This window comes from Vicugna pacos, chromosome 7 (genome assembly GCF_048564905.1).
Source record: "Vicugna pacos chromosome 7, VicPac4, whole genome shotgun sequence".
Classification (NCBI taxonomy): domain Eukaryota; kingdom Metazoa; phylum Chordata; class Mammalia; order Artiodactyla; family Camelidae; genus Vicugna; species Vicugna pacos.
In genome coordinates, this window is record NC_132993.1 from 5,050,384 (window position 1) to 5,071,550 (window position 21,167).

Sequence of the window (21,167 nt, forward strand, 5' to 3'; positions counted from 1 at the left end):
TTTTTGTTTTTGTTTTTGTTTTCACTTGGTTTATTTCTTTATGTATAACACCTTTATTGTATGATTCCTGTACACAGAGCATGTTTTACAGAATGGTCTGAGGCTTTCCTGCTGCTGCCTGAAACTCAGCACTTGGGATGCTTGTTAAAAATGCAGATTCCTGGACTTCGGGCCTGTTGATTCCATTTGGTGGGATGGATGGGAGAGATGCAAGCATGGTCAGGAGTCTGAATTTCCACACTGAAGTTTGTGAATCTGCTCCTAGTGGGATACAGGAAGTTGTGTTACTTCACCTGTCCACGGCCTTAATTTTCATTAGCGCCATCTGTTTCACTTCTGAGCCGGGGTTCTGTACAGCCCGTCTGAACTGCAATAGCACTTTCAGCCTTTGTGCCACCAGGGTTCCAGCTTTACTGATACGGCTTCCTCGCTGTGCCTCTGGAAGCTCAGGACCATCCCATGGGGAAACATACACAGCCATGATTTTTCAGGCTCATTATAGTACATCTACAACTGTAAAACAACAGAAGTCCCAGATGGTGTCTAAACCCCCAAGGAGCTCGTGATCTAAAGGGAAAGCCAGTAAGACAGAAAGGGCATAAATCAGATGCTAAATTGTGACTTAGATAGTAGGGTACACAAAGGACTTAAAAGGGGAGGGGAGTTTCTCATGAGTGCTGCCCAGAAAGGTGGGATTGGTACTCTTAACTTGAAAGGATCTTCTTAGGAGGCCATGGAGTCTGAGGGCTGCCCTGGGCAGAGGAAACAGTATCAGATGACAAGCTGCAGCTGAGCCCGAGATTCCACGCTGGAAAGAGGGACTAGGACTCCTCTGCCCTCTGACCCTGATAGGCCTGGCTTTACTGTTTCCTACCTTAAGTGGAGCCTAGAGAAAAATGACTTCAGAAAGTCCTAGTATCCAGACTTGGTCAGGAAGGTAATGGGAACACAGAGCTACTGCTTCAGCCAAGGGAGGCCTAGGCATGCTGAGGACTAATCTCGGGTGTCGTGTGCGTGATGGATGGGGAGGCTTCAGAACAGGAGTGGACGTAGTGGGCTGGTCGGCTTGTCCAGAAAAAAAGCCAGTCTCAACACTTTTAAGAATGCTTTAAAAACCCACAAAATACATACTTCTACAAAAGCCTAAGATTAGCAGTGCCTTATTTTGCACTAAGGATTGCCCACCCTGATGATCTTGAACTTGAGCAAGTAGGACGAGCCTGGATATCGGAAACCGGGGAAAAGCAGAGCCCAGCGAGGCGGGGGTTACTCAGGCCTGCCCTTACCTGCTGACAGGTGATGCTTGTCTTCCCCACCTTCCCGCCAGCCTGTACCTTGCGTGCGCTCCGGTTTCTATAATCAGAGCGTTCAAGAACCTGAAATACTCGCTCACACATAGGTGCGCCGAGAGACGGCTAACTTTCCCCATGTAACAGCCTTTTTCTTTCCTTCCCTTCGCAGCAAACTTCCACAGGGACCCCACTCATCTGCAGCATTTCTTGCTCCGGCTTCGCTACCTGCCTCCCCGTCAGGCCACCCCGCTGCACTTCCTGCCGCTGCCAGCTAGGCTCAGGCTCACGGCTGCTCCGTCTCTGCCTTCGGTCCAAGCCTTGCTATACCTGCAGTTCACGCCATTTCTCTTTCTCCCGTTCCTCCCAACTAAAACCTCCTCCCTTCTCCCCAGTTAAACTGTGCCCATCCCACAAGAGCAGATTCAAATCCCCATTTATTCTCTAAAGCCTCCTCTGGCCCCTGTAGCCCTAAGTTCCGTGTGAACTGTCCCCTTTTACTCTTCCCTAATTGTTTCATGTGAACCAGTCTTGTCTCGTCAGCTAATTTGCAGGGCCCTCTGGGGGAGTGTGCTTTGTGTTCCTCCCGACGGCCAGCACCCAGCCGTGCCAAGCACATGCGTGCTGAGTGGGCGCGTGGACTTCAGCAGGTGTTGGGAGGTGATAGGGTGGGGAAGGGTGCTGCTGGGGGGTTTCTTGTTCAGAGACAGGAAATCACTGGGGGAGAGGAGGGAGCAATTAGCCTCTTATAAGATTAATCCAGAGTGCGTTCTGGATACTGTCAGGCCAAGCTCCTCCCCTGCCCCCAGGTGCCGGCCCCCCCGCCCTCCCAGGTGGGCAGCTGACTTCATAAAAGTTGGCCCGAGGGAGCGGGAGGAGGCCCTGAGGAAGAGCAGGAGGATGAGCGCTGAGCATGCGCAGCAGCAGCAGCAGCCTGGGAGCCGGAGGGGCCGCAGTTCCGGGGACAAGAAGCCCAGAAAGCGCAGCCGGCGCAAAGAAACCTACTCAATGTACATCTACAAGGTGCTGAAGCAGGTGAGAGTGGGGAGCCAGCGTGTGTGTGGCGTGTGCTGGCCAGAGAGCCTTGAAAGGGGACCCGATTTACTCCTGGCACTGAGGCGAGTGGCCTTAGGCACACCGTGGGGTAACACTTAATCTCAGAGGTGCCACCGCCCAGTGTCTGTCCTACACCTGTGATGTGCAGGAGACAATTAAAGCATGCTTTACCCACAGTCCAGGAGCTTATATAGGGCTTTGGGACAGACAAGATGATTACGTGGAATGTTAAGTGGGACATAATTAAAGGAAGACCACAGGACAGTGCTGGGCTCAGGGTGATCAGGTGCCGAACGCACCGGTAAAAACCAGAAGTGCTAGTTAGTGGTGGCCAGAGCGAGGAGCAATTCACATGAACTACAGTCTTGGGGAAGGCCTTCCACATGGAGGGCACTCAGTCTTTGAGGGGCTGAGGGGTTGGAACCTGAGGTGCATAAATACTCAGTGAGGTGACTGAGCCACATGGCCTGACAGAAGCAGAGGTCAGCCCCTCACACGCTTCCTGCCTGTCCCGCCCCTTAGCCCTCATGCACTCTGTTTCTGCAGCCTCCCAGCACACCCGTGAGAGGTACCTATTCCTGGGACTCAAGCACTGACAGGCATTTTGGGACACCATTGGGTACCCAACAACCAACGTATCTAGAGGATTCCAGGCGACCTGGCCTCAGTCTCTGCCCTGCTCAGCAGAGCCAGGGCTGGGAGGACGCCCAGGAGCAGGGCTGCCTGCCCTGGGTCTCCCCAGCCTGCCTGAGAGTCTCACCCCTTGTTCAATTAGATCCCAGACGTGAGCCTGTCTCGGGTCTGAATCCCATTAGCAGTCTGAATGTCCTGATAGCCTGGGTCTCTGGGTGGGCCTGGCGCTGACGTGGACTGGCCAAAGGGCAGCAGCAGAGAGCAGGCTCCAGGGTTCTGAAGGAAGTGGAGTGAGAGTGGGTGTTAGTGACCCTGCCGCTTAGCCTAACTTTTTGGCTCAAAAATAGTGAGGGAGGGGTTGGATCAGGACTAAGCTCGCAGAGGAGAGCTGCGGGGCAAGGCCCCGCACCCTTCACCCTTCGAAGCTTGCAGTCGGGGAGGGAGCCACTCCCTCACCCTGCAGAGAATAGGATGTGATGACAACACAGGGGTTTAGGCTAAACCCACCTGGTACAGGCTCTGCCTTCCAGCTGTCAGTTCAGAGGCGACCAGAGGCAGTGGGGAGAGGGAGTGGCCGGGCTGATAAGCCTGAGTTTTAGTTCCATCTCCATCACTGGTGTGATGTGTGTCCTCTGGAACTCAACTCCCACTTTATGGAAAAACCATGTCTGCCTACTCAAATTTTAGGATTGTTACAAGATTGCTACCATTTGTTTTACTAGAGGTCACCTAGTTTGAAAGCTTGCGTGACAGAAGAGGAAACTGAAGCCCAGAGGAGCTGTCTTATTTAGGGCAGGCAGTGACTTGGGGTACAACAACAGAACCCAGGTCTCCACCCTCCTAGCCTGGTGCTGAGATTGTGTCCTCTCTGGAAAATAATTGGTAATTATCTACCAAGTTATGTGCACAAACCCTCTAGGAATAACCTTCATTGTGCTCTTACAAGTGTTCAAAGACATATATTTATTTTAACACAGTATAATAGCAAAAAGCAAAACAAAACCCCTAAATAGAAACCCCATAAATTAACAGAGGAACGGTGCTATAACCTATGGAACACTATGCAGATGCATTAAACGAAGAAAGTAAAAAAGAGAGAGAAAGAGCATTCCTTACCACTTGCAGTTGGAAGAAACAAACAAAAAAACTTGGGTACAGTAGTAAAAATACAAACCCCTATTTCCATGTCTCTTGGCCTCTGGGAAGAGGCTGGTGAGGTGGCCTTGCAGTGCCCAACTCAGGCCTGGGGCTCATGGTACCAAGCAGAGCCTCCTGGTTAATACAGTGGTCCTGCTGCTTCTCCAGGTGCATCCCGACCTCGGCATCTCCTCCAAGGCCATGAGCATCATGAACTCGTTTGTGAATGATGTGTTTGAGCAGCTGGCTGGCGAGGCCGCCCGACTGGCCCAGTACTCGAGCCGAACCACACTCACATCGCGGGAAGTGCAGACAGCTGTGCGTCTGCTGCTGCCTGGGGAGCTGGCCAAGCACGCTGTGTCTGAGGGCACCAAGGCTGTCACCAAGTACACCAGCTCCAAGTGACCCAGGGCCTAATATTAATAAAGGGCAAACTGCTCCCGCGCACTGTGGTGATTTGAAAAGGGCTGCATGAAGGCAAGGTGTGATGTGAAACGAGGGTGTCAGCACTTTTTACGGCTACTGAGGTGAAACAACACTTATTCACACTTTTTAAAAACTGCTTTCTGGATCCGCCCCACGAGCAACATGTGATAGTGCTTTATAAATGTACAAGGTTCTAGTTCTTAGTGAGATGAAGGAAGACTTGACCTGGATTAGAATCCTGGCTCTGCTGTTGGCTGTTTTCATCCTTCCCTCTCTGGGCCAGAAATTCCTCATGTGTGTTGCTCTTTCAGGCCATGGTTCTGCAATGCCGTTTCTGGCAAACTATCTTTTTTTTTCCCTTGCTGGGCACAGGGGCTACACAGATCTATTCTTCAAGATACAAAAACGGAAGGCCCAGACCACCTGCTAAACAACCAACTGGGATCTGCAATATGTTTTTATTTTCCTCTGATGTTTTCTTCCCTTTAATTTCAGAACAAATAGGTGAGCAGGTTTTTGAGACTCTTAATTTTTCTTCCCCAATTTTGTTTTGAAAAATCTCAAACCATAGAAAAATTTACAAAGAAATACAGCGACCACTTATGGCCTTCACCTAGATTCACCACTTAACCAGTGACCACATTTGCCTTTTCTCCCTCTCTCATTCAGCCTCTAAGGCGGTGGGGTGAAGGGTTGGGATTTAGGATCCCATCCAAAATCTTTAATGCTCCTTTGTAACTTCAACTTCATGTACTGAAAAAGCTCACTGGAATCATGGCTGAAGTCTGGCTGCAAACCTACCTACTTCCCTTGTGCTTCCTCCTATGTCAGACTTACTGGGGAGACACCATGAGATGAGAATTATCCACACTTTGGTCCCGCAGCCAGAAAGGGGCAGGCCCTGGAGACCTGGCCCCAGACCTCGGATCTTCCCCACTCCCTCCGTGTTTCATACCTTGCTACTCAAGGTATGAATCAGAGGCCAGCAGCATCTGAAACGTCTGGGAGCTTGTTAGAAATGCAGAATCTTGGAACCCAGCTCAGATTGTGGAATTGGAATCTGAATTTTGTTTGTTTTGGTTTGGTTTTGGGGGGAGGAGGTAATTAGGTTTACTTACTTATTCTTAGAGGAAGTACTGAGGATTGAACCATGCATGCTAAGCAAACACTCTACCCCTTGAGCTATACCCTCCCCCTGGAATCTGCATTTTGATAAGACCCTAAGGTAATATGCAGGCACATTAAATCCCGAGAATTCCTCTCTGGCTCCTCTTGGCTGCTGCCTCTCTTCTCCCCGCCCCCTTTTATGTATATCTATCTCTATATGTTTATTCATAAGTCCCTACTTGACACTGAGCCCAAAAGCTCATCCCAGCTGACCAGAGCCAGCCTGCTGCTGCTGCTACTGTGTTTCGTGTTTTCTGAAGAATGTTCTCTTGAGCCTGTAGCAGTGATGGGGAAACCCACAGAGGGTTCAGAGCCCCAAACACCACTGAGTCCCACCCACTACTCTTTCTGATGTCATTCCCTACACAGGTATAGTGCACTCAGACCAGGCGAACTGCCTTCAGACCCCAGGGAAACAGGCATGCTTGTGCTCACTTTAAGAGGGGAGTGTGACTTCAGAGCGTGAACCCAGGCCTGCCAGTCCCAGTCCCTTTGCCCCTTGGTACACCTGCCTCTGGTACAGTCACATACAAGAGTGAGAAGGCTGGGTCTGCATTAAGCAATATAGGGTTCTCCAGCTGAGAGGTACAGTTGGAGTAATGCCTTTAGGACTGACATTTGCCCAGAGCCTCACGGTTTACAGGGTGACTTCAGATAAAGACCATTCTTTCCTTTGATCCTCACAAGAAAAGTAGCCATGGCTGATCCCACCCTCCACCCTGGCCAAGGCTTTGCTACTCGGAAGCCCACCCCTCTAACATGCTGCCTCCAGGACGTCCTCTGAGATGAGCGTCCCGGCTCCTGTACCTGCAGCCCCTCTCCTCACAGCCTTAGAACACTGGGACAATGGGACTCGAAACCGGGTGGAGTCCGGGTGGAACCACAGAGCTTCTGTGGATTCCAGGACCAGCTCACAAAGGACCGTGTGCAGAGTGGGCGCCATGTCTGAGGGGTGAGTGAGGGGACGGGAGAACAAAGTGCCTCCCTGGTCCCATCAGGCTGGGGCAGCCGCGGGGAGAAGGCCTGGTGGGGGCAGTTCTGTGTGGGCCAGCCCTGCCTGGGCCCAGACATCCACACAGCAATCCTGGCCACTCCTGCCTGTGGTCAGATTCCCTCATCAGGCTTCCCTTGGACTATCAATTCCAGAACCAGGGCTCTGCTCTGGGAAAGGGACCCTTCTCTACACTCATCCCTCACCTCCACTTTCCACCCACCATCCCCAGACCATTGCAGCATCTGTGGGCTACACCTTCACCAACTGCAGGCTCCAACTGGCCTCTCTCTGCTTCCTTACGGGCCACGTCCACTCTCCATTCTCCTTGCTCATCCATCAGTGGACTCCCTCCCCACAGTGACCCCAGTCTTTCACCTCTAAGCCTCAGTGGTACTCACTGTAAATACCATCTCATTCCCCTGACGGCCCCTTGCTTCACTGAACTCCACCCCGGGGCCATGAGCAACCTTAACGTCACACCTGGAACCCAAAGTTTACACTCCTGAAAAGCCTCAGTAGAGCCCATCTCCCCCAACCCACTATCCCCACTCCTCTGAGGCTCAGCGCAGCCCTTGCCCGCTGCCTCCTCTCCAGAGCTTATCAGCGCCTCTGGGACTCCTCCCACTTAATCCTTCAAGAGCTGCTGGACCAAGAGCAGCCCCTGCTCCAGCCCGTGCCTGAGCAGGAGCGGCAGTCTTCCCAGTACAGGCTCTCCTCGCTCTACCTGTACTACCTGGGGCTGCTGCGCCGGTTCGACACCCTCTATGACCAGATGGTGCAGCCGCAGAAGCGACGGCTGCTGCGGCGCCTGCTGGACGGCGTGGCGGGCCGTGTGCTGGAGCTCAAAGACGATCTGGTGCGCGCCGACCTGTGCGAGACCCACTGCCTGGACCAAGTGCTGCAGGACCTCACGCTCACCCCGGTGCGTCGTCGGCTGTGTCCTGGAACAAGGCCCAAGCCCGCTGGGGGAGGGGAGAGGGGGCAGGGCAAGCCTCGACCTCCCCTTCTCTGCGGAGGCAAGCCACGTCCCTGCCAGCTTAGGGTAGGCGCAGCCTTGACCTCCCTCAGACACCCCCTGGCATTGGGGCATCTGCAAGGGGGAGAGAGCAGAGCACAGCAGAGGATGAGGTTTCAGAAGTGCAGGAAACTAACTGGGGGGTGGGTGGAGAGTCAGGCTGGAAGCACCGCCTGACTGGGAGGACGCATAAACCCAACTGCAGGGCCTTGGTGAAGAGAGTTCCCCAGAGGCTTGCTCCTCAAAGGGTGGTCCGCGGACCAGCAACCAAGAGATTGTTAGAAATGTAGAATCTCTGGCTGCACCCCAAATCCACTCTTCTACATCTGTGTTTTCACGTGAGCCGCAGGTGCTCTGTGTGCACCAGCAAGTTCCAGAGCACAGAGATTCTGCACTGGCCTCCTGGCTGCCCCAAGGTCATGGTCCACTGTTTCACATCCAAGGCAGTCTCCAAGCTTCCCCAGCTAGCTGAATCAGACTCAGCTGTGGGCTTGAACAAACAGACCCTGTCATTCTGAGGTGGTAGTCTGAGGAGGGCTAGGAGCCTGCATATGAAGACCTTCCCAGTTGATTCAGATGCACAGCCAGGCTTGGGACCACTGCCCATTTCCTACCATGACCCTCCAGAATTCAACTCTGGCCATATGATGGGGGCAAGGGAAGAGAGGGATGACTCTTGGGGGATCCATCCCCCTGTAGCCTGTAAATTTCCTGCCCCAGGGCTCAAAGATGGAGGAAAACATCCCCAGGGTCTGCACATGTAGCTGAAAATGGAAGTGGATTGGCCAGATGATCTGAACTTTTATTCCCTCCCCCTCCCTCCCCCATATTGCCCCAAAGGCAGACCTGGAGGTTCCAATTCCCAAATACTTCCTGCTGGAGCAGTCCAGTGCTCTGAGAGATCAAGAGCACATGCTGGCAGAGATCCTTTCCAGACTGGAGCCAGTGTACTCCAAGGGGGTAAGTCAGTCAGAAAGACACCCTCCCAGACTCCTCCCGTAGCCCCCTTCCTGGAACTGAGACGCCACGCTTCAGGACACAGAGGCCCTGCCCTTTATCCACCTCAGAGAGCTCTCTGGGTAATCCCTGGCCTCCTCATGGCTGCTCTTTGTACCCTTCCAACAGCAAGGCAGAGGGTCAGGACTGACACACCTAGATGCCCTGGGAGGACCATACCCCCAGTGTGTCTTTGGGGGCTGGTCTCCCAGCTGCCCACCTGCATACAAGTCCTCCCTCATTTCCTCTTACTTTGCCCCTGCTCTGGCCAGAGGTTTCCAGTATTACACCGGACTGAGGCCATAATTCTACTGCAAAGTGCTGAGCGGGCCAGGCAAGGCAGGCTTCGAGCCACCTTCATGCGAGAGATTCGGAAAGAAGAGGAGAGAGATCGGAAGATCCAGGAGGAAGGGCAGAACCAGTTCAATGAGGACGAAGCAGCTGTCACTGTACAAAAGGTAAAGTCCCCCCTCCCCCGCACCTCTCCCCCCTGTGCCCAGGAGGAAGGCCAGGGTAGAGTCACCTCCTCCAGGAAGACTGCCTGGCTCAACAATTGATAACAGAAATGCAGGTGCTTGGATTCTGTTTTCCCCCAACTAGAGATTAAACTAGGAACCTTCATCAGTCAATAAGCTTGTATCTTATTTGTTTATTACTTACTCTATATCTCTATCCCCAAAAGGACTTGAAGTGGGATTCCATAAAAGCCTAAGAAACAGAAGGATCATTAAAATTAGGGAAGAAAGATCCATAATACAGCAGCAGAACAGAGTGGACGATCATTCCCCAAAACTCTTAAGACTATTAAAAATGAGTCACTGAGATGTCTCCTGAGCCTCCTGATTGCGGAGGCAAAAGGAAACAAGGTGAACAAAATCGAATTTGAGAACTGATGTGATCCAGGTGCCTTCAGGGACTGTGCCATCTGGGGTCACCCTTCAACAAGGAAATAACATAATCACACCCCACCCCACCTGACTGCAGAAAACCCGGCTCAGTCTTTAGATTTTCCTGTGCGTCCTGGCGGGGCGTGCCTCTCCTCTGCCCGAGGTGGCATTCTGTCTGCCCCAGCATGTGGGCCTGGCCCCTCTATCATTCCCCAAGATGCTGCTAACCCAGGCCCACGCTGGGCGGTAGTGGTTACCAGCTTGACAAGATTGGAGGCACCCTAGGAAAACTCCTGGGCAGAAAGGGCCCCAAACTGCTGACCTGGGGTTCAGTCTTTCTCTCTTAAGTCAGTCGTCTCTCCCATCTTCTCTCTCAAGTCCCAGTGCCTCAAAAACTTCTGTCTCCTAGCCCAGTACAGGAAACTTAGAACTCCCTCCCACCAAAAACCAAAAGCAAACCAACCAACAAACAACAGCCCTGAGAACGGACACATTCTCCAAATGGGATATATTTTTAGATTATTAATCAGTATGCAGAGCATCTCAGTCTTAGTCCCCTGAATTTGGGTGACTGTACCCATGGCCAGCTGCCCCACGGATGAGCAGAAGGTCCTCGCCCTCAAGGCTCCCTGAAGCAAGGCTTTGGTGAAGGAAGTTCAGCCCCAGAGACAGAGCTTCCCTTCCCCCGAGAGCCAAAACAAGTCCTTTGATAACTGTTGCCAGACATCAAGGATATGGAACTACTGCTTTCCAGGCTCTGGGGTCCCCAGTTCACTCATCAAAGGAAAGACTGTATCGGGCACTTGGCTGCCGCGGGCCTTTCCTGTGCTAGCCGCAGGAGCAGGAGGACAAAGCCCAGGCGGGAGCCCTGGATGCAGAGCCTGCTCATCCAGGCGCTGTCTCAGCGAAACCACCCGGCAAGGCACTGGCCCTGCCTCCCTCTGCGCAGCGCCCGCTCTGCACCCCGTAGCACTGGGTTGTCCATGGGTCTGGGAGTGACCAGCAGCCTGGGAGAAGAGCACTGAATGAGGAGTCAGGAAACCTGGCTCTGGTCTAAGCTCTGCACTGAAGGGCTCTTGGACCAGGAAAGGTCCATGTCCCATTTTCTGGCCTCAGTTTCCTTGTGCCAAAAGTTGGTGGGTGGGGATGCAAATTTCTGTAGCCACTATAGAGAACAGTATGGAGGTTCCGCAAAAAACTAAAAATCGACTTACCATATGACCAAGAAATCCCACTCCCGCACATATATCTGGAGAAAACTCCAATTCGAAAAGATTCATGGACCCCAATGTTCATAAGAGCACTATTTACAATAGCAAGATATGGAAACAACCTAAATGTCCATCAACAGACGAATGGATAAAGAAGATGTGGTGTATACATACGAGGGAATACTATTCAGCCATAAAAAGAATGAAATAATGCCATTTGCAGCAACATGGATGGACCTAGAGAGTATCATACCAAGTGAAGTAAGGCAGACAGAGAAAGTCAAATAACATATAATACGACTTACATGCGGAATCTAAAAAACCAAAAAGATACAAATGAACTTACTTACAAACCAGAAATGGACTCAGAGACATAGAAAACAAACTATGGTTACCAAAGGGGAAAGGGAGGAGAGGAATAAATTAGAAGCTTGGGTTTAACAGATACTCACTACTATATATAAATAAACAACAAGGACTAACTGTATAGCACAGGGAACTATATTCAATATCTTATAATACTCTATAATGTAAAAGAATCTGGAAAAGTATATACATATATATATATATATATATACACACATATATGTGTATGTATGACTGAATCACTTTATTGTACACCAAAACTAAAGCAACATTTTAAATCAAATATACTTCAATAAATAAAATTAAATTAAATTGTAGGGATTAACTGGGGGAGCTGCACGGCTCTATAGCACCCATGTCTGCATGCCTGGGTGGAATCAAGTATTTATTCTAAATGCTGTGGGGATTCTAAGAAAAAGTGTGGAGTATTTCTTGGAGAAGGTGGTACTTGAACTCTGATTTGTGCCTCAAAAGATACAGCAGGTTAGAAGGTGGAGATGAGAAGGAGGGATGTCCTGGGGCCTCTGAGGGGACAAAGCCTTGGAGCTAGACACCTGGGGTGCAGACCCGCCCCACCCTGTTCTGGGCTGTGCCTGCTCAGGGGGTCAGGAGGCGCCTGCCCTGGCGCTCCTCCCCCAACATCCCTGCAAAAATGCGATGTGGGGATGTCCAGGCCCACGTGTCCCCCCAGGTGTGGAAAGGTTACCTGCAGAGGAAACGCACTCGGCAGGACCGGCGAACAGAGATGGAGTTCATCGGCATGGTGAGTGCCTCCCTGGCTGCAGCCTGTGGCCCAGGCGGCCCGTGTTAGGGCCCCCTCCTTCTTCATCCCTCTGTGCACCTACCCCAGAGGGCAGCCCTGTACAGCCCCTTACAGCCCACATTTCCCTCCACTCAAGACTGTGGTGGGCATGAGCGGAGGGGGACCCTGGTTGAGGGATCCTTCAGGGTTTGGTTGAGAGAGAGAAAAGCACAAAGCCACTGCCAAGCCACACCCCTTGCCACCTCACCTCTCTGGAGCCCTTCGGAAGGAACTCAAACCTGGGGCGGGGGGGAGGGATAGTAGCGCAGAGAATGTGGACCCCACGTCCCCCATGTCCATGCCCACCAGAGGCTGCAAGGGTGGATTCAGTAGAGTGAGGAGGCCGAGAGGCCAGTGGGAGCCCCGCCCAGGCCCTGGCAGCCTCTGGGAGAATAACGGAGAGCCGAGTTGGGATGAGACAAAACTTCTTCACATCAGAGCATTTTTGAGGGGCCACAGGCTCCCCCCTTGCTCTGGGGGCCCCAGACTCGCTTCTCCTCTGCTCTGCAGGCAGATGGCCAAGTGTGAACTAGGAGACAGGAGCATGAATGTGCCCTGAGGGAGCATGGGCGGCCAGAGGGCAGATCTCAGCGCGCGCGCGCGTGCGTGCGTGCGTGCGTGTGTGTTTGCACGTGCGCGCTCCTGGAGTCTCGTCGTCCTCTGCTCTGTGATGGTCTTCCACCCAGCTAGTGTCTGCTGACTTGGGAAAAAAGGCCACTAACGGGGTGAGGGTCATGATCCCTGGGAGGGGCTTTACCGTGGACAGAGCCTACAGAAGCCAGGCCGATAAAGGGAGATGGGGAGGGGGGTGACCTGGGGGCGCCAGAGGGATTGGAGACAGGCCTGGGATGGCTACTCCCAGGAGGCTTGGGGGCTTCAGGAGGACAGAGGGGCCAGGTGGCCGCTGCATGGGAGCGGAGGTCACAGACTCATTGTGGGGCTGCAGAGCTGTATCCCCAGGAGGCAAGAGCAGGCAGACGGGGGCCGGGCCGGGCCTTTGTGGGGAGGGGGCAGGGGGCCATGGCACGGCGGTGGGTGAGGAATGAGTCCGGCCGCCCGGGCCCATCAACAGTGTGAGCTCAGCGTTTTCAGTAATTGTCTCTGCGCAGAGTGATATTTAAAATACATTTGGGAGCCAATGAGGCGGGAAAGTGGCTGTGAGAGCGGCTGCCAACACGGGCCGCGGGGCGGCAGTGCGGGTGGGGGCGGGGGCCGGAGGCTCACGGGGAGGGTGCGCTGGGGGGAGCGGGCAGGGGGGCCAGCCCGGATGCATCTAGCAAACTCATTATCAGAGTAATTTACACAGACGAGTTTCGGCTCCAAACACAATTTCTCCTGATGCAGGCATGCCCGTTGTTCCGTGCGGGTGTGTGCGCAAGGCCTTACGTGTGCGGGGGTATGTGCAGAGGCCGGTCCTCCCCACTCCCACGCCTGAGCCCCTCTGTCTCCTCGTCCACGTCCCCAGCTGCCCTCGCCCAACCAGGTGGAGCACCTGGGCATCATGTCCCAGGCCAGCCTTGGGGAGGAGGTCCGGAGACTCCGCCAGCTGGAGAAGGAGGAGGAGTTCCAGCTGGCGATGGTGAAGACCTACGATTCCCTCAGAGAGACGGAGGGGCCCTACATAAAGGAGAAAATGATGGAGCAAATTCGACAGTGGTTTATCGAGTGCCAGTCAGTGTCCCCGGCCTCAGCTGACCCAACCCTTAACCCCTCTTTCCCTCGCCTGTTTTGTCCTCTGGTCCAGACTGGGCCTTTTCTCCATCTGCCACCCCCAGCCCCCTGACACACTGCTAACACACTCGGCTGAAACCTGGGGCCCCCAACCTACAGGAACATCTCCACACATGACTTTCCATTTCCCCAAATGGAAGAGAAAATGCCAGAATAAGATGGGAAAAGCATCCAGGAATGTCCCCAGATGGGTCACTCCTTCCCTCTTTCCTTCTATCCCTGGACTTCATCTTTCTCCATCTTTCTCCCTATCCATCTATCCAACCATCCACCCACCCTTCTACCCACCCTTCTATCTGTCATCCATCCATCAATTTATCCTTCTGTCCCTCCACCTATCCTTCTATCCATCCATCTGTCCATCCACCCATATATCCATCCATCCATCCATCTCTCTGACCATCTTATGTTCATTTAGTGCCCTTACTGGCCGATTCCCTGATTATCCAGATGAATCTTCAGGTGGATCCTACCTGATCTTTGCAGACAAGACTCCAGAACAGGTACCCTGGAGGAGGGGTAAAAGACCTTCTGTGGTAGGTGGAATCTGAGGTTACGGAGAATACTGAATGTAGGCTGAGGGTGGCAATGGGTGTGGGGAGAGGTCGGCCTTGATGGAGGTGAACGTGGAGGAGGGAGTATATGCAGTCAGCACGATCACAAGGCGAGGGGGGGTGCCTAGTGCGAGCTGGAGAAGGCACCTTGGCCAGGGAAAGGAAACATGTCTGGTGGAACCACTGTGGCTCCAGACCCCGTGGGCGGGGGAGAGCAGCAGCTCTGAGCAGAACCCTCCCTCACCCGGCACCCTAGTCAAGTCTCGGGACTCTCTGTGCCTGGATCCCGCCTTTGGAGTCCTGGATCCACCCCCAGCTCAGCTCAGGCCCTGGGTTCTCTTGTTCTTAGAAAATACCCTGGGTCCTCTCTGAAACCTCTTCCATTGTCTGTCACAGGTAAAAATGGAACTGGAGGTGCAGGTCCAGGAGAGCAAAAAGAAGGACCAAGAGAAAAGTAAGGGAAAAGAAAAGGGGAAAAAAGAAAAAAAGAAGAAGAAAGGGAAGGAGGCAAAAGCCAGGAAGAGGGTGAGGCATTGCCTGGACTTGTGGGCCAAGTGGGCAGGAACGGGGCCTCAGGGAATTCCCCGGGGGGAGCTGGTCTGGGGAGAATTAGGGTCGGAGCTTGTGGTGTGTGGAGGTGAGAGGTCAAGGTCAAATGATGTTTCTATTCTAGGAAGCAGATACCACACTGAAAGTGTCACCATCCAAGTCCATCCCCGTGATTAACGCCGGGCACGAGGAATACACAAGTGAGAGAGGGGCTGGGGAGAGCGACCGGGCTTGTGGGATCTTGGGGTGACCTTGGTCCTGGGGAAAGGGGACACGCACTATGTGGACCATGACCTGGCAGCATGTGTATGTGGGTGTGGGGCCTGTGAGGTGTGATTCCTAGTGGGGGTCATTATGGGTTTGGGTCTGAACCTTGCTGTCACCTGCCTGGGGATCGGGCCTCTGTCTGTGGCCTGGGTGGAACAGGGCCAGGCAACTTGGTGGGAGTGGTGGAGACCCCATGTGTGTGCATGCGGGAGCTTATGCATGCACATGTGTGTGAGTGTGTGTGAGTCCACCTGGACCTCTGACACTCCACTGCTTCACTCCTACCTCTCCACGGTCAGATCTGTGGAAGAACAGGTATGAGAGCCTCCATCCCAACCAGAGTTTTGACTCTGAGACCCTCCAGGTGGAGAAGAGGAAGGAAGTGGAGCAGGAGATCCGGATACAGGTGAGTGCACTGGCTCAGGGCATCCGTGCCGGTCTCCGGCTGCTTCAGGCTCTGTCCCCTCTGCCCTCAAACACCCCTCTCTCCAGCAGCCCCCGGCCCACCTATCCTCTAGATATCCACTATGCACTGCCTTCCCTGCATAATCCTGGCTCCATCAGGGTCCCCCTCGGTCCCCATTGTCCTCTGCCTCTCCTTGGTCCCCCTTTCTCCTGGTGTGGATATGGCCCTGATGTGAGGGAAATGGAGTGGCTCTGAGCCGGGGTCACACCCACCATTATTCTCACCAACGCTTAAAGAGCTCCCTGTGCCAAGTACCTAGGAAGTATTAGATCCCACAGTCTTTACAACACATGTGAGGCAGGCACCATGATTTTCCTGACATCACACATAAGAAAGTGAAGGCTGAGAGGTCATGAAATTGCTCAAGGTCACACAGACTTTAAAGAGGATCTGGGCCTTGAACTGAAAGCTGACTGGCTCCATCCTGAGGGCTTCTGCTGGCTGAAAGCAAGTGAGAGCAGGATATGGATTAGGGTTGGGATCAAAAGAACACCCACCCTGCTGCCTTCGCTGGGCTCCCTTGGCTCCTCCCTGAGGCTCCTCTCCACCCCCAACTCTGTCTTCACCCCTCCTACCTCCCCAACCCCTGGTTGCCCCATCACACCACCTGCTGTCCCCCCAGGTGGATGAGCTGATGCGTCAGGAGCTGAAGAACCTGCGACTGGCCGTGGACAGGGAGGAGGGGAGACCCTCAAAGGCTCCAAAGGCAAGATGAGGGGCCAGGGCCGGGACAAGGGAGGGCACACGGTGGGGGAAGCAAGGAACAGAGGACAACTGCCTATGTGCCTGTTTTCAACCAGAAAAAGGCGGGGAAGAAAACTGGAAAGAAAAAGGAAAAAGATCTGACCTCAGACAGGTCAGTCTTTTGCTGTGGGAGGTGGAGTGAGCCCTGGTCCAGGACAGCTCTGACTTCTGGTCCCAGTTCTGTTGCTGCGTGACCTGGGGAAGTCACTTAACTTCTCTGACTCCCCGTCCTTGTTAACCAAGTATCTGCCCTACCAAACTCACAGGTTAGCTGAGGATCAGACAAAAGCCTAAGAAAGTGTTTTGAAAGTGATGATGCAGAATGAGCTGTGAGGGGAGTATCTTAAATACTCCCTCCAACCTTTGCCTTAATCAGCCTTCCCCACCAAACCATCTCCTGCCAGACCTCCCACTCGGGGGCACTGGGGGACTCAGCAGTGGTCCCTTTCTATTCACTCCTCTGGTGAAACGAGTCGGGAACACACTGATGCCAGCTGCTCTGATGGCCATCTCTCCCAGGAGCGTGTACACCTTAAGTGTGGTTTTCAGGAAGAGGGCGATATGTCACCCAGATGCCTGGGTCCTTAGAGGGCGTCTTTCAGAGGGCGCTGGTCCTTCTCACACCCCTCTCAATGGCCAGGGCACCTGCCTCGGGCGTTCTGCCTTCTAGGCCAGCAGGCTGGTGTTGTGCCTTCAGATGCTGGCAAACCAGAGGAGGCTGGGCAGGAGGGCCCCTTATCCCCTCTCCTCATGCCTACAGCATCCCCCCAGCCGATCTCTGTCCCTCGCCCTTTGTCCTTGGGGCCCCCCCGCCCCATCTTCTGCCAGGTCGATGGACTCTCTGTTTGAAGAGCTCATCGGCTTCGGCGTGCTGAAGAAGAGCGAGACAGTGGCGCTGAAGGACTATGTTGGTGAGACCCCTCCCCAGCACCTGCTCCCGGGCTGAGGAACGGCACCTCCCCCGCAGCTGACAGCCATTCTTGCAGGGAACCTTCTCGCATGCTCTGCCCCGGCGGGTGCCACTCACCAGCGGCCACCTTCCCCCAGGTGACTGCCTGTATCTTGGATCTGCTCTGAATTTGGCAAACAAGTTGCCTATGCCTTCCTTGTTTGACGTACGACAGAACGTGGCCTTGTATGGGGTTCTTCGGCTTGGTGAGAGGCCCTGGGGAGAGGGGAGAGCCAGCGCTGGGCAGGTGGCTCTCCAGGAGCCTGTGTGCAAGGGGTGGGGGGCGGCTGAGGCAGGCGTGTCCAGCCCAGGCTTTCAACTCCCAGTGCCACGGACTGGGTCGAACTGCCCTGCCAGGCCCCACGGAGGTCACACCCGGATTGGGCCATCCCAGAAGTCATGTGGACCCTTGATCTGCTGAGAAGCCCACATTTCTAGCGCCCTCTCAATCCTGAGTGACGTCCCAGAGTCTGTCTGATTCCCTGAGCACCAGCCCCCACTGCCTATAAATACCAGATCTTTCTGAAGTGGTTGGTCACACGCCCTTTAATTCCACCCCTTCCAAATCCAGGAGTGGAAACAGATGGTATGGAAAACAGAAAGGGCATTGGAAGGAGGTGGAGGGCTCTCCCCTGACCCCCGCGTGTAACTCTTCATAGGCATGGTTGCTAAGCTGTTAGAATTCCTCTAGGCTGCCTCTCCCAGCGGGCAGGCCTGGGTCATTGCTCAGACACCGGGGGAAGGCAGTGCAGCCAGGGTCGGAACCTCTTCCCATGCAGCCCAGGGCCTTTGGCCCCACTTTACACGACATCTCCACCCCCGGCCCCTGCTGGCCCACTGCCTGCCTCTGGCCCCTGTTTCCTCTCTCAGGCTCCCCAGATATACACTCCATGGCACCCCTCATCCGCTCCATCCTCCTGGTGGGCCCCTCGGGCGTGGGGAAGAGGATGCTGGTGAAGGCCGTGTGCACGGAAACCGGTGCCAACCTTTTCGACCTGTCACCTGAAAACCTGCAGGGCAAATACCCTGGCAAGACCGGGGTGCAGATGCTGGTGCACATAGTCTTTAAGGTCTGAGTCCCCTGATGGCATTTCTCATTCTCAGACTATGACAATAGAGCAGAGTGAGCTTTAAGCTTAGGAGGTCAGCCGTCTGCCCATTTGGTATAGTTTCAGGAGCTGGTGAGGTCTCCCTGCATCCCCGCCAGGAGCCTGTGGGTGCCTGGAGCTCCTGTGATGGGGGAGGCAGGAGGCAGTAGGGAGCAGAGTAGCTTCTTCTCATGGTAGAGATGAAACTGAATGTGTCAGGGAGGGCAGGGAAGCTGTCACATGGAGGTGTCATGAGTATGCAAAGGGCTGAGAAGTAGGGCTGGCAGGATGTGGAAAGTGGAGGCCAGAGGGCCGAGGCTCTCCACTGCCCGAGGCTGGCCCTGACACTGGGCTGGACCAGATGGGGAAGTGACCCTAGCCTGGGGACATCTAACATTAGATTTCTATTCTCTGTCCTGTCCAGGTGGCTCGATACCTACAGCCCTCTGTGATCTGGATTGGGAATGCTGAGAAGAATTTCTACAAGCGGGTCCCAAAAGAAGACAAGGAGGTGAGGGAGCCTGGGCAGGGCTGGCAGGAGTGGGCTTGTTCAAGTCACTCCAAACCTCACCTGACTTGGGCATGTCTCCTGTCCTCCTCCTGCCTTATTGCCCCTCCTTCTGCTGCCAGGATCCCTGTGAGGCTGAGCGTGGGCACGTGCTCCGGGAATTAGAAGCCCGTATGATGTCAGTGTGTCCCCTCCCCACCTCCCCTCCTTCCCCAGAGCAGATGGACCCAAAGCGAATAAAGAAGGACCTCACCAAGGCCCTGCGACAGCTGAATCCCGGAGACCGTGTGATGCTGATAGGGACCACCGACCAGCCGCAAGTGGCAGAGATGAAGGGGCTGTGCCGCACCTACGAGCGGGTCCTCTTGGTGCCGCGGCCCGATTATGCGTCTCGCTATGGTGAGGCCCAGGGACATGGGGACAGGGCCGAGAAGGGTCGAGGGACCACCTCTGCAGGAGCTCCTCACCCCTCCTTCCATCCCTGCTGCTTTGAGTCCTCGTCTCCATGGCCAGGTGTTCTGGAAGGGCCACTAGACAGGCAGTCCAGTGGCCTGGGTCCTGGCCTGGCTCTGTAGACATAGGCAGGCCACTTAAGTCCCTGGAGTCTCACTTTCTCATCTTAAGTGGGGAGGATGATCCTTACCTTCCCGGGAGGAGAAGCACTGATGGATGTAGAGCCGCCCTCCAGAAGCACAGAGCTCTTCCCAGGTACAGACAGAGGTGCCCACTGCCTCTCCCTGCCCCATGTCCTCCCCCCATGCCTGCAGTGCTCTGGAAGCACATGATAGAGGCCCGGGGAGGACAGATGACCCAGAAACTGGACATCAGTGCCCTGGCCAAAGTGTCTGATGGCTACACACCTGGCTGTATCCTCCAAGCCGTCCACGCAGCGCTGACCGAGCAGCGGCTCTTGCGATTGTCCAAGCGGCCCCTGGTGGCCTCAGAGTTCCTGGGGCATCTGGCGAAGCTGGAGCCAGTGCACAGGGAGGAGGAGGAGTCCCTGAAGGTGAGGCTTTGGGTAGGGGCGGGGTGGTGCGGGGAGCCAGGAAAGAGGGCTGTGGGCCAGCAACAGTCGGGCAGTCGGCCCTCTGAAGGCCCACAGCACACACTGGACCCCTTCCTCTGCTCCCACGGAGCTCAGCTGGTGGGGGGAGAAGAATCCCAGGGAAAGACATGTGCGCAGGGCCGGCTCACCGGCCTTCCTGGAGGCTGGGAGCCTGAAGGGGCACCTGTGTATCGGGAGCCCTTGGTTGATTCTGGCACTGGCAGCCACTCACGTCCCCCACCTCTGAGTCTGTGCCCACCCCCAGGGGTGGCTGTGGGAGCACAAGAGAGAGAGCTGCAGGTAGGGGGAGGAGGGCCTGCCCCTGACAATGGCTGACACGGAGGCCTAGAGTATTTGGTGAAAAGCAAGGCAAACCACGGCTCTAGCAGGACGCCCGGACCCTAGAGGAGTCTGTGCTGAGGGCACAGATCTGTAAAAACAGAAGCAAGGTCAGGAAGTGGGGCCAAGCGTCAGAGCCGACATATTTACCCTTCCTCTTCCTCCTCCAACCCAGGATTGGTACTTCAAGACCCCACTGGGCAAGAGGAGAATGGAACTTAGCAAGGACCAGGACGCTGCTGAGCAAGCCAAGCTGGCAAAGGAGAAGAAGAAGAGGAAGTGATGCTGAGGCCGGGGTGTCTGAGATTAGCGGTGGGACTGGGCGGAGCCCCACGGGCTAAGGGACCGGATGTGGAGGGGGCGGAGGTATAAATGACCAGACACTCGGGGACCTGCTCTTTTTGTCCATCTCTGTGCTTCCCCTCCCAGGTGCCCAGCCTCCACCTTGCCCCACCGTCTCCAGGCCCACACCCTCGCTGCTTACAGCCGGCTCCGCTCTGGTCCCAGAGCCCTGTCCTCTGACCCCACCCGTGTCTGCATCTCCTGTCATTTTTCTGTCCTGCCTCCCCAGCTCTCTTCCTCCTCCATGTATTTAAGGGAGAAAAATAAGGAAAGAAGGAGAAAGGGAAAGCAGAGAGAGGGGAGAAAGGTCTATATTAAGTGTAAAAAAAAAAAAAAAAACAGTCTGAAGGCCAGCGGACCCCGGTTCTAGCCCCACTTGGCCCGAAACTCTTGTGTGGTTTCCCACAATCCTTTCCTGTCTCTGGGCCTCAGTTTCTTTCCCTGTGAAATGAGGAGAGGTTGGATCAGCCTGTACCCATGGTCCCTTCAATTCTAGGGTTTGGTTATTTCTACAGGAGCGTCTGGAAAGTCAGGGAGGTGAGGGCTCTGGGCAGCAGCGGAGTGGGGTGGGGAGAGAAGGTTCTAGAGAAGAAGGCTGTAGGGAAA

At 54.5% G+C, this 21,167-nt stretch overlaps 2 protein-coding genes across 4 annotated transcripts; both read left to right on the top strand.

The window, feature by feature from the left end:
• The first annotated feature begins 2,170 nt into the window (after positions 1-2,170).
• Positions 2,171-4,520, top strand: H2BK1 (H2B.K variant histone 1). Its single transcript, XM_006211298.4, has 2 exons — positions 2,171-2,324; positions 4,284-4,520. The coding sequence occupies exons 1-2, from the start codon at positions 2,190-2,192 to the stop codon at positions 4,518-4,520; spliced, it is 372 nt and encodes a 123-aa protein (XP_006211360.2). The 5' UTR covers positions 2,171-2,189.
• A 2,097-nt stretch (positions 4,521-6,617) lies between these two features.
• Positions 6,618-20,783, top strand: IQCA1L (IQ motif containing with AAA domain 1 like). Of its 3 annotated transcripts, XM_072965358.1 has the most exons (20): positions 6,618-6,660; positions 7,297-7,624; positions 8,558-8,677; positions 8,986-9,171; positions 11,869-11,940; positions 13,445-13,650; positions 14,129-14,213; positions 14,661-14,789; positions 14,938-15,013; positions 15,380-15,486; positions 16,169-16,252; positions 16,347-16,402; positions 17,119-17,201; positions 17,338-17,445; positions 18,110-18,309; positions 18,752-18,838; positions 18,958-19,234; positions 19,603-19,841; positions 20,395-20,531; positions 20,649-20,783. In XM_072965358.1, exons 1-19 carry the CDS (start codon positions 6,650-6,652, stop codon positions 20,500-20,502), a joined length of 2,562 nt encoding a protein of 853 aa, XP_072821459.1. In that variant the 5' UTR covers positions 6,618-6,649; the 3' UTR covers positions 20,503-20,531; positions 20,649-20,783. The 3 variants fall into 3 exon arrangements, with proteins under 3 accessions (XP_072821459.1, XP_072821458.1, XP_015100815.2); XM_072965357.1 differs by lacking the exon at positions 20,649-20,783 and having other exon boundaries at positions 20,395-20,610; XM_015245329.3 differs by lacking the exon at positions 20,649-20,783 and having other exon boundaries at positions 19,057-19,234; positions 20,395-20,610.
• The last annotated feature ends 384 nt before the right edge of the window (positions 20,784-21,167 follow it).

Coding starts and splice junctions, on each gene's coding strand:
- H2BK1 (XM_006211298.4), top strand. CDS start 2,190: ATGAGCGCTGAGCATGCGCAGCAGCAGCAGCAGCCTGGGAGCCGGAGG. Junction 2,325..4,283: donor TCTACAAGGTGCTGAAGCAG/GTGAGAGTGGGG, acceptor CTGCTTCTCCAG/GTGCATCCCGACCTCGGCAT.
- IQCA1L (XM_072965358.1), top strand. Junction 13,651..14,128: donor CAGTGGTTTATCGAGTGCCA/GTCAGTGTCCCC, acceptor ATGTTCATTTAG/TGCCCTTACTGGCCGATTCC. Junction 16,253..16,346: donor GACCCTCAAAGGCTCCAAAG/GCAAGATGAGGG, acceptor GTTTTCAACCAG/AAAAAGGCGGGGAAGAAAAC.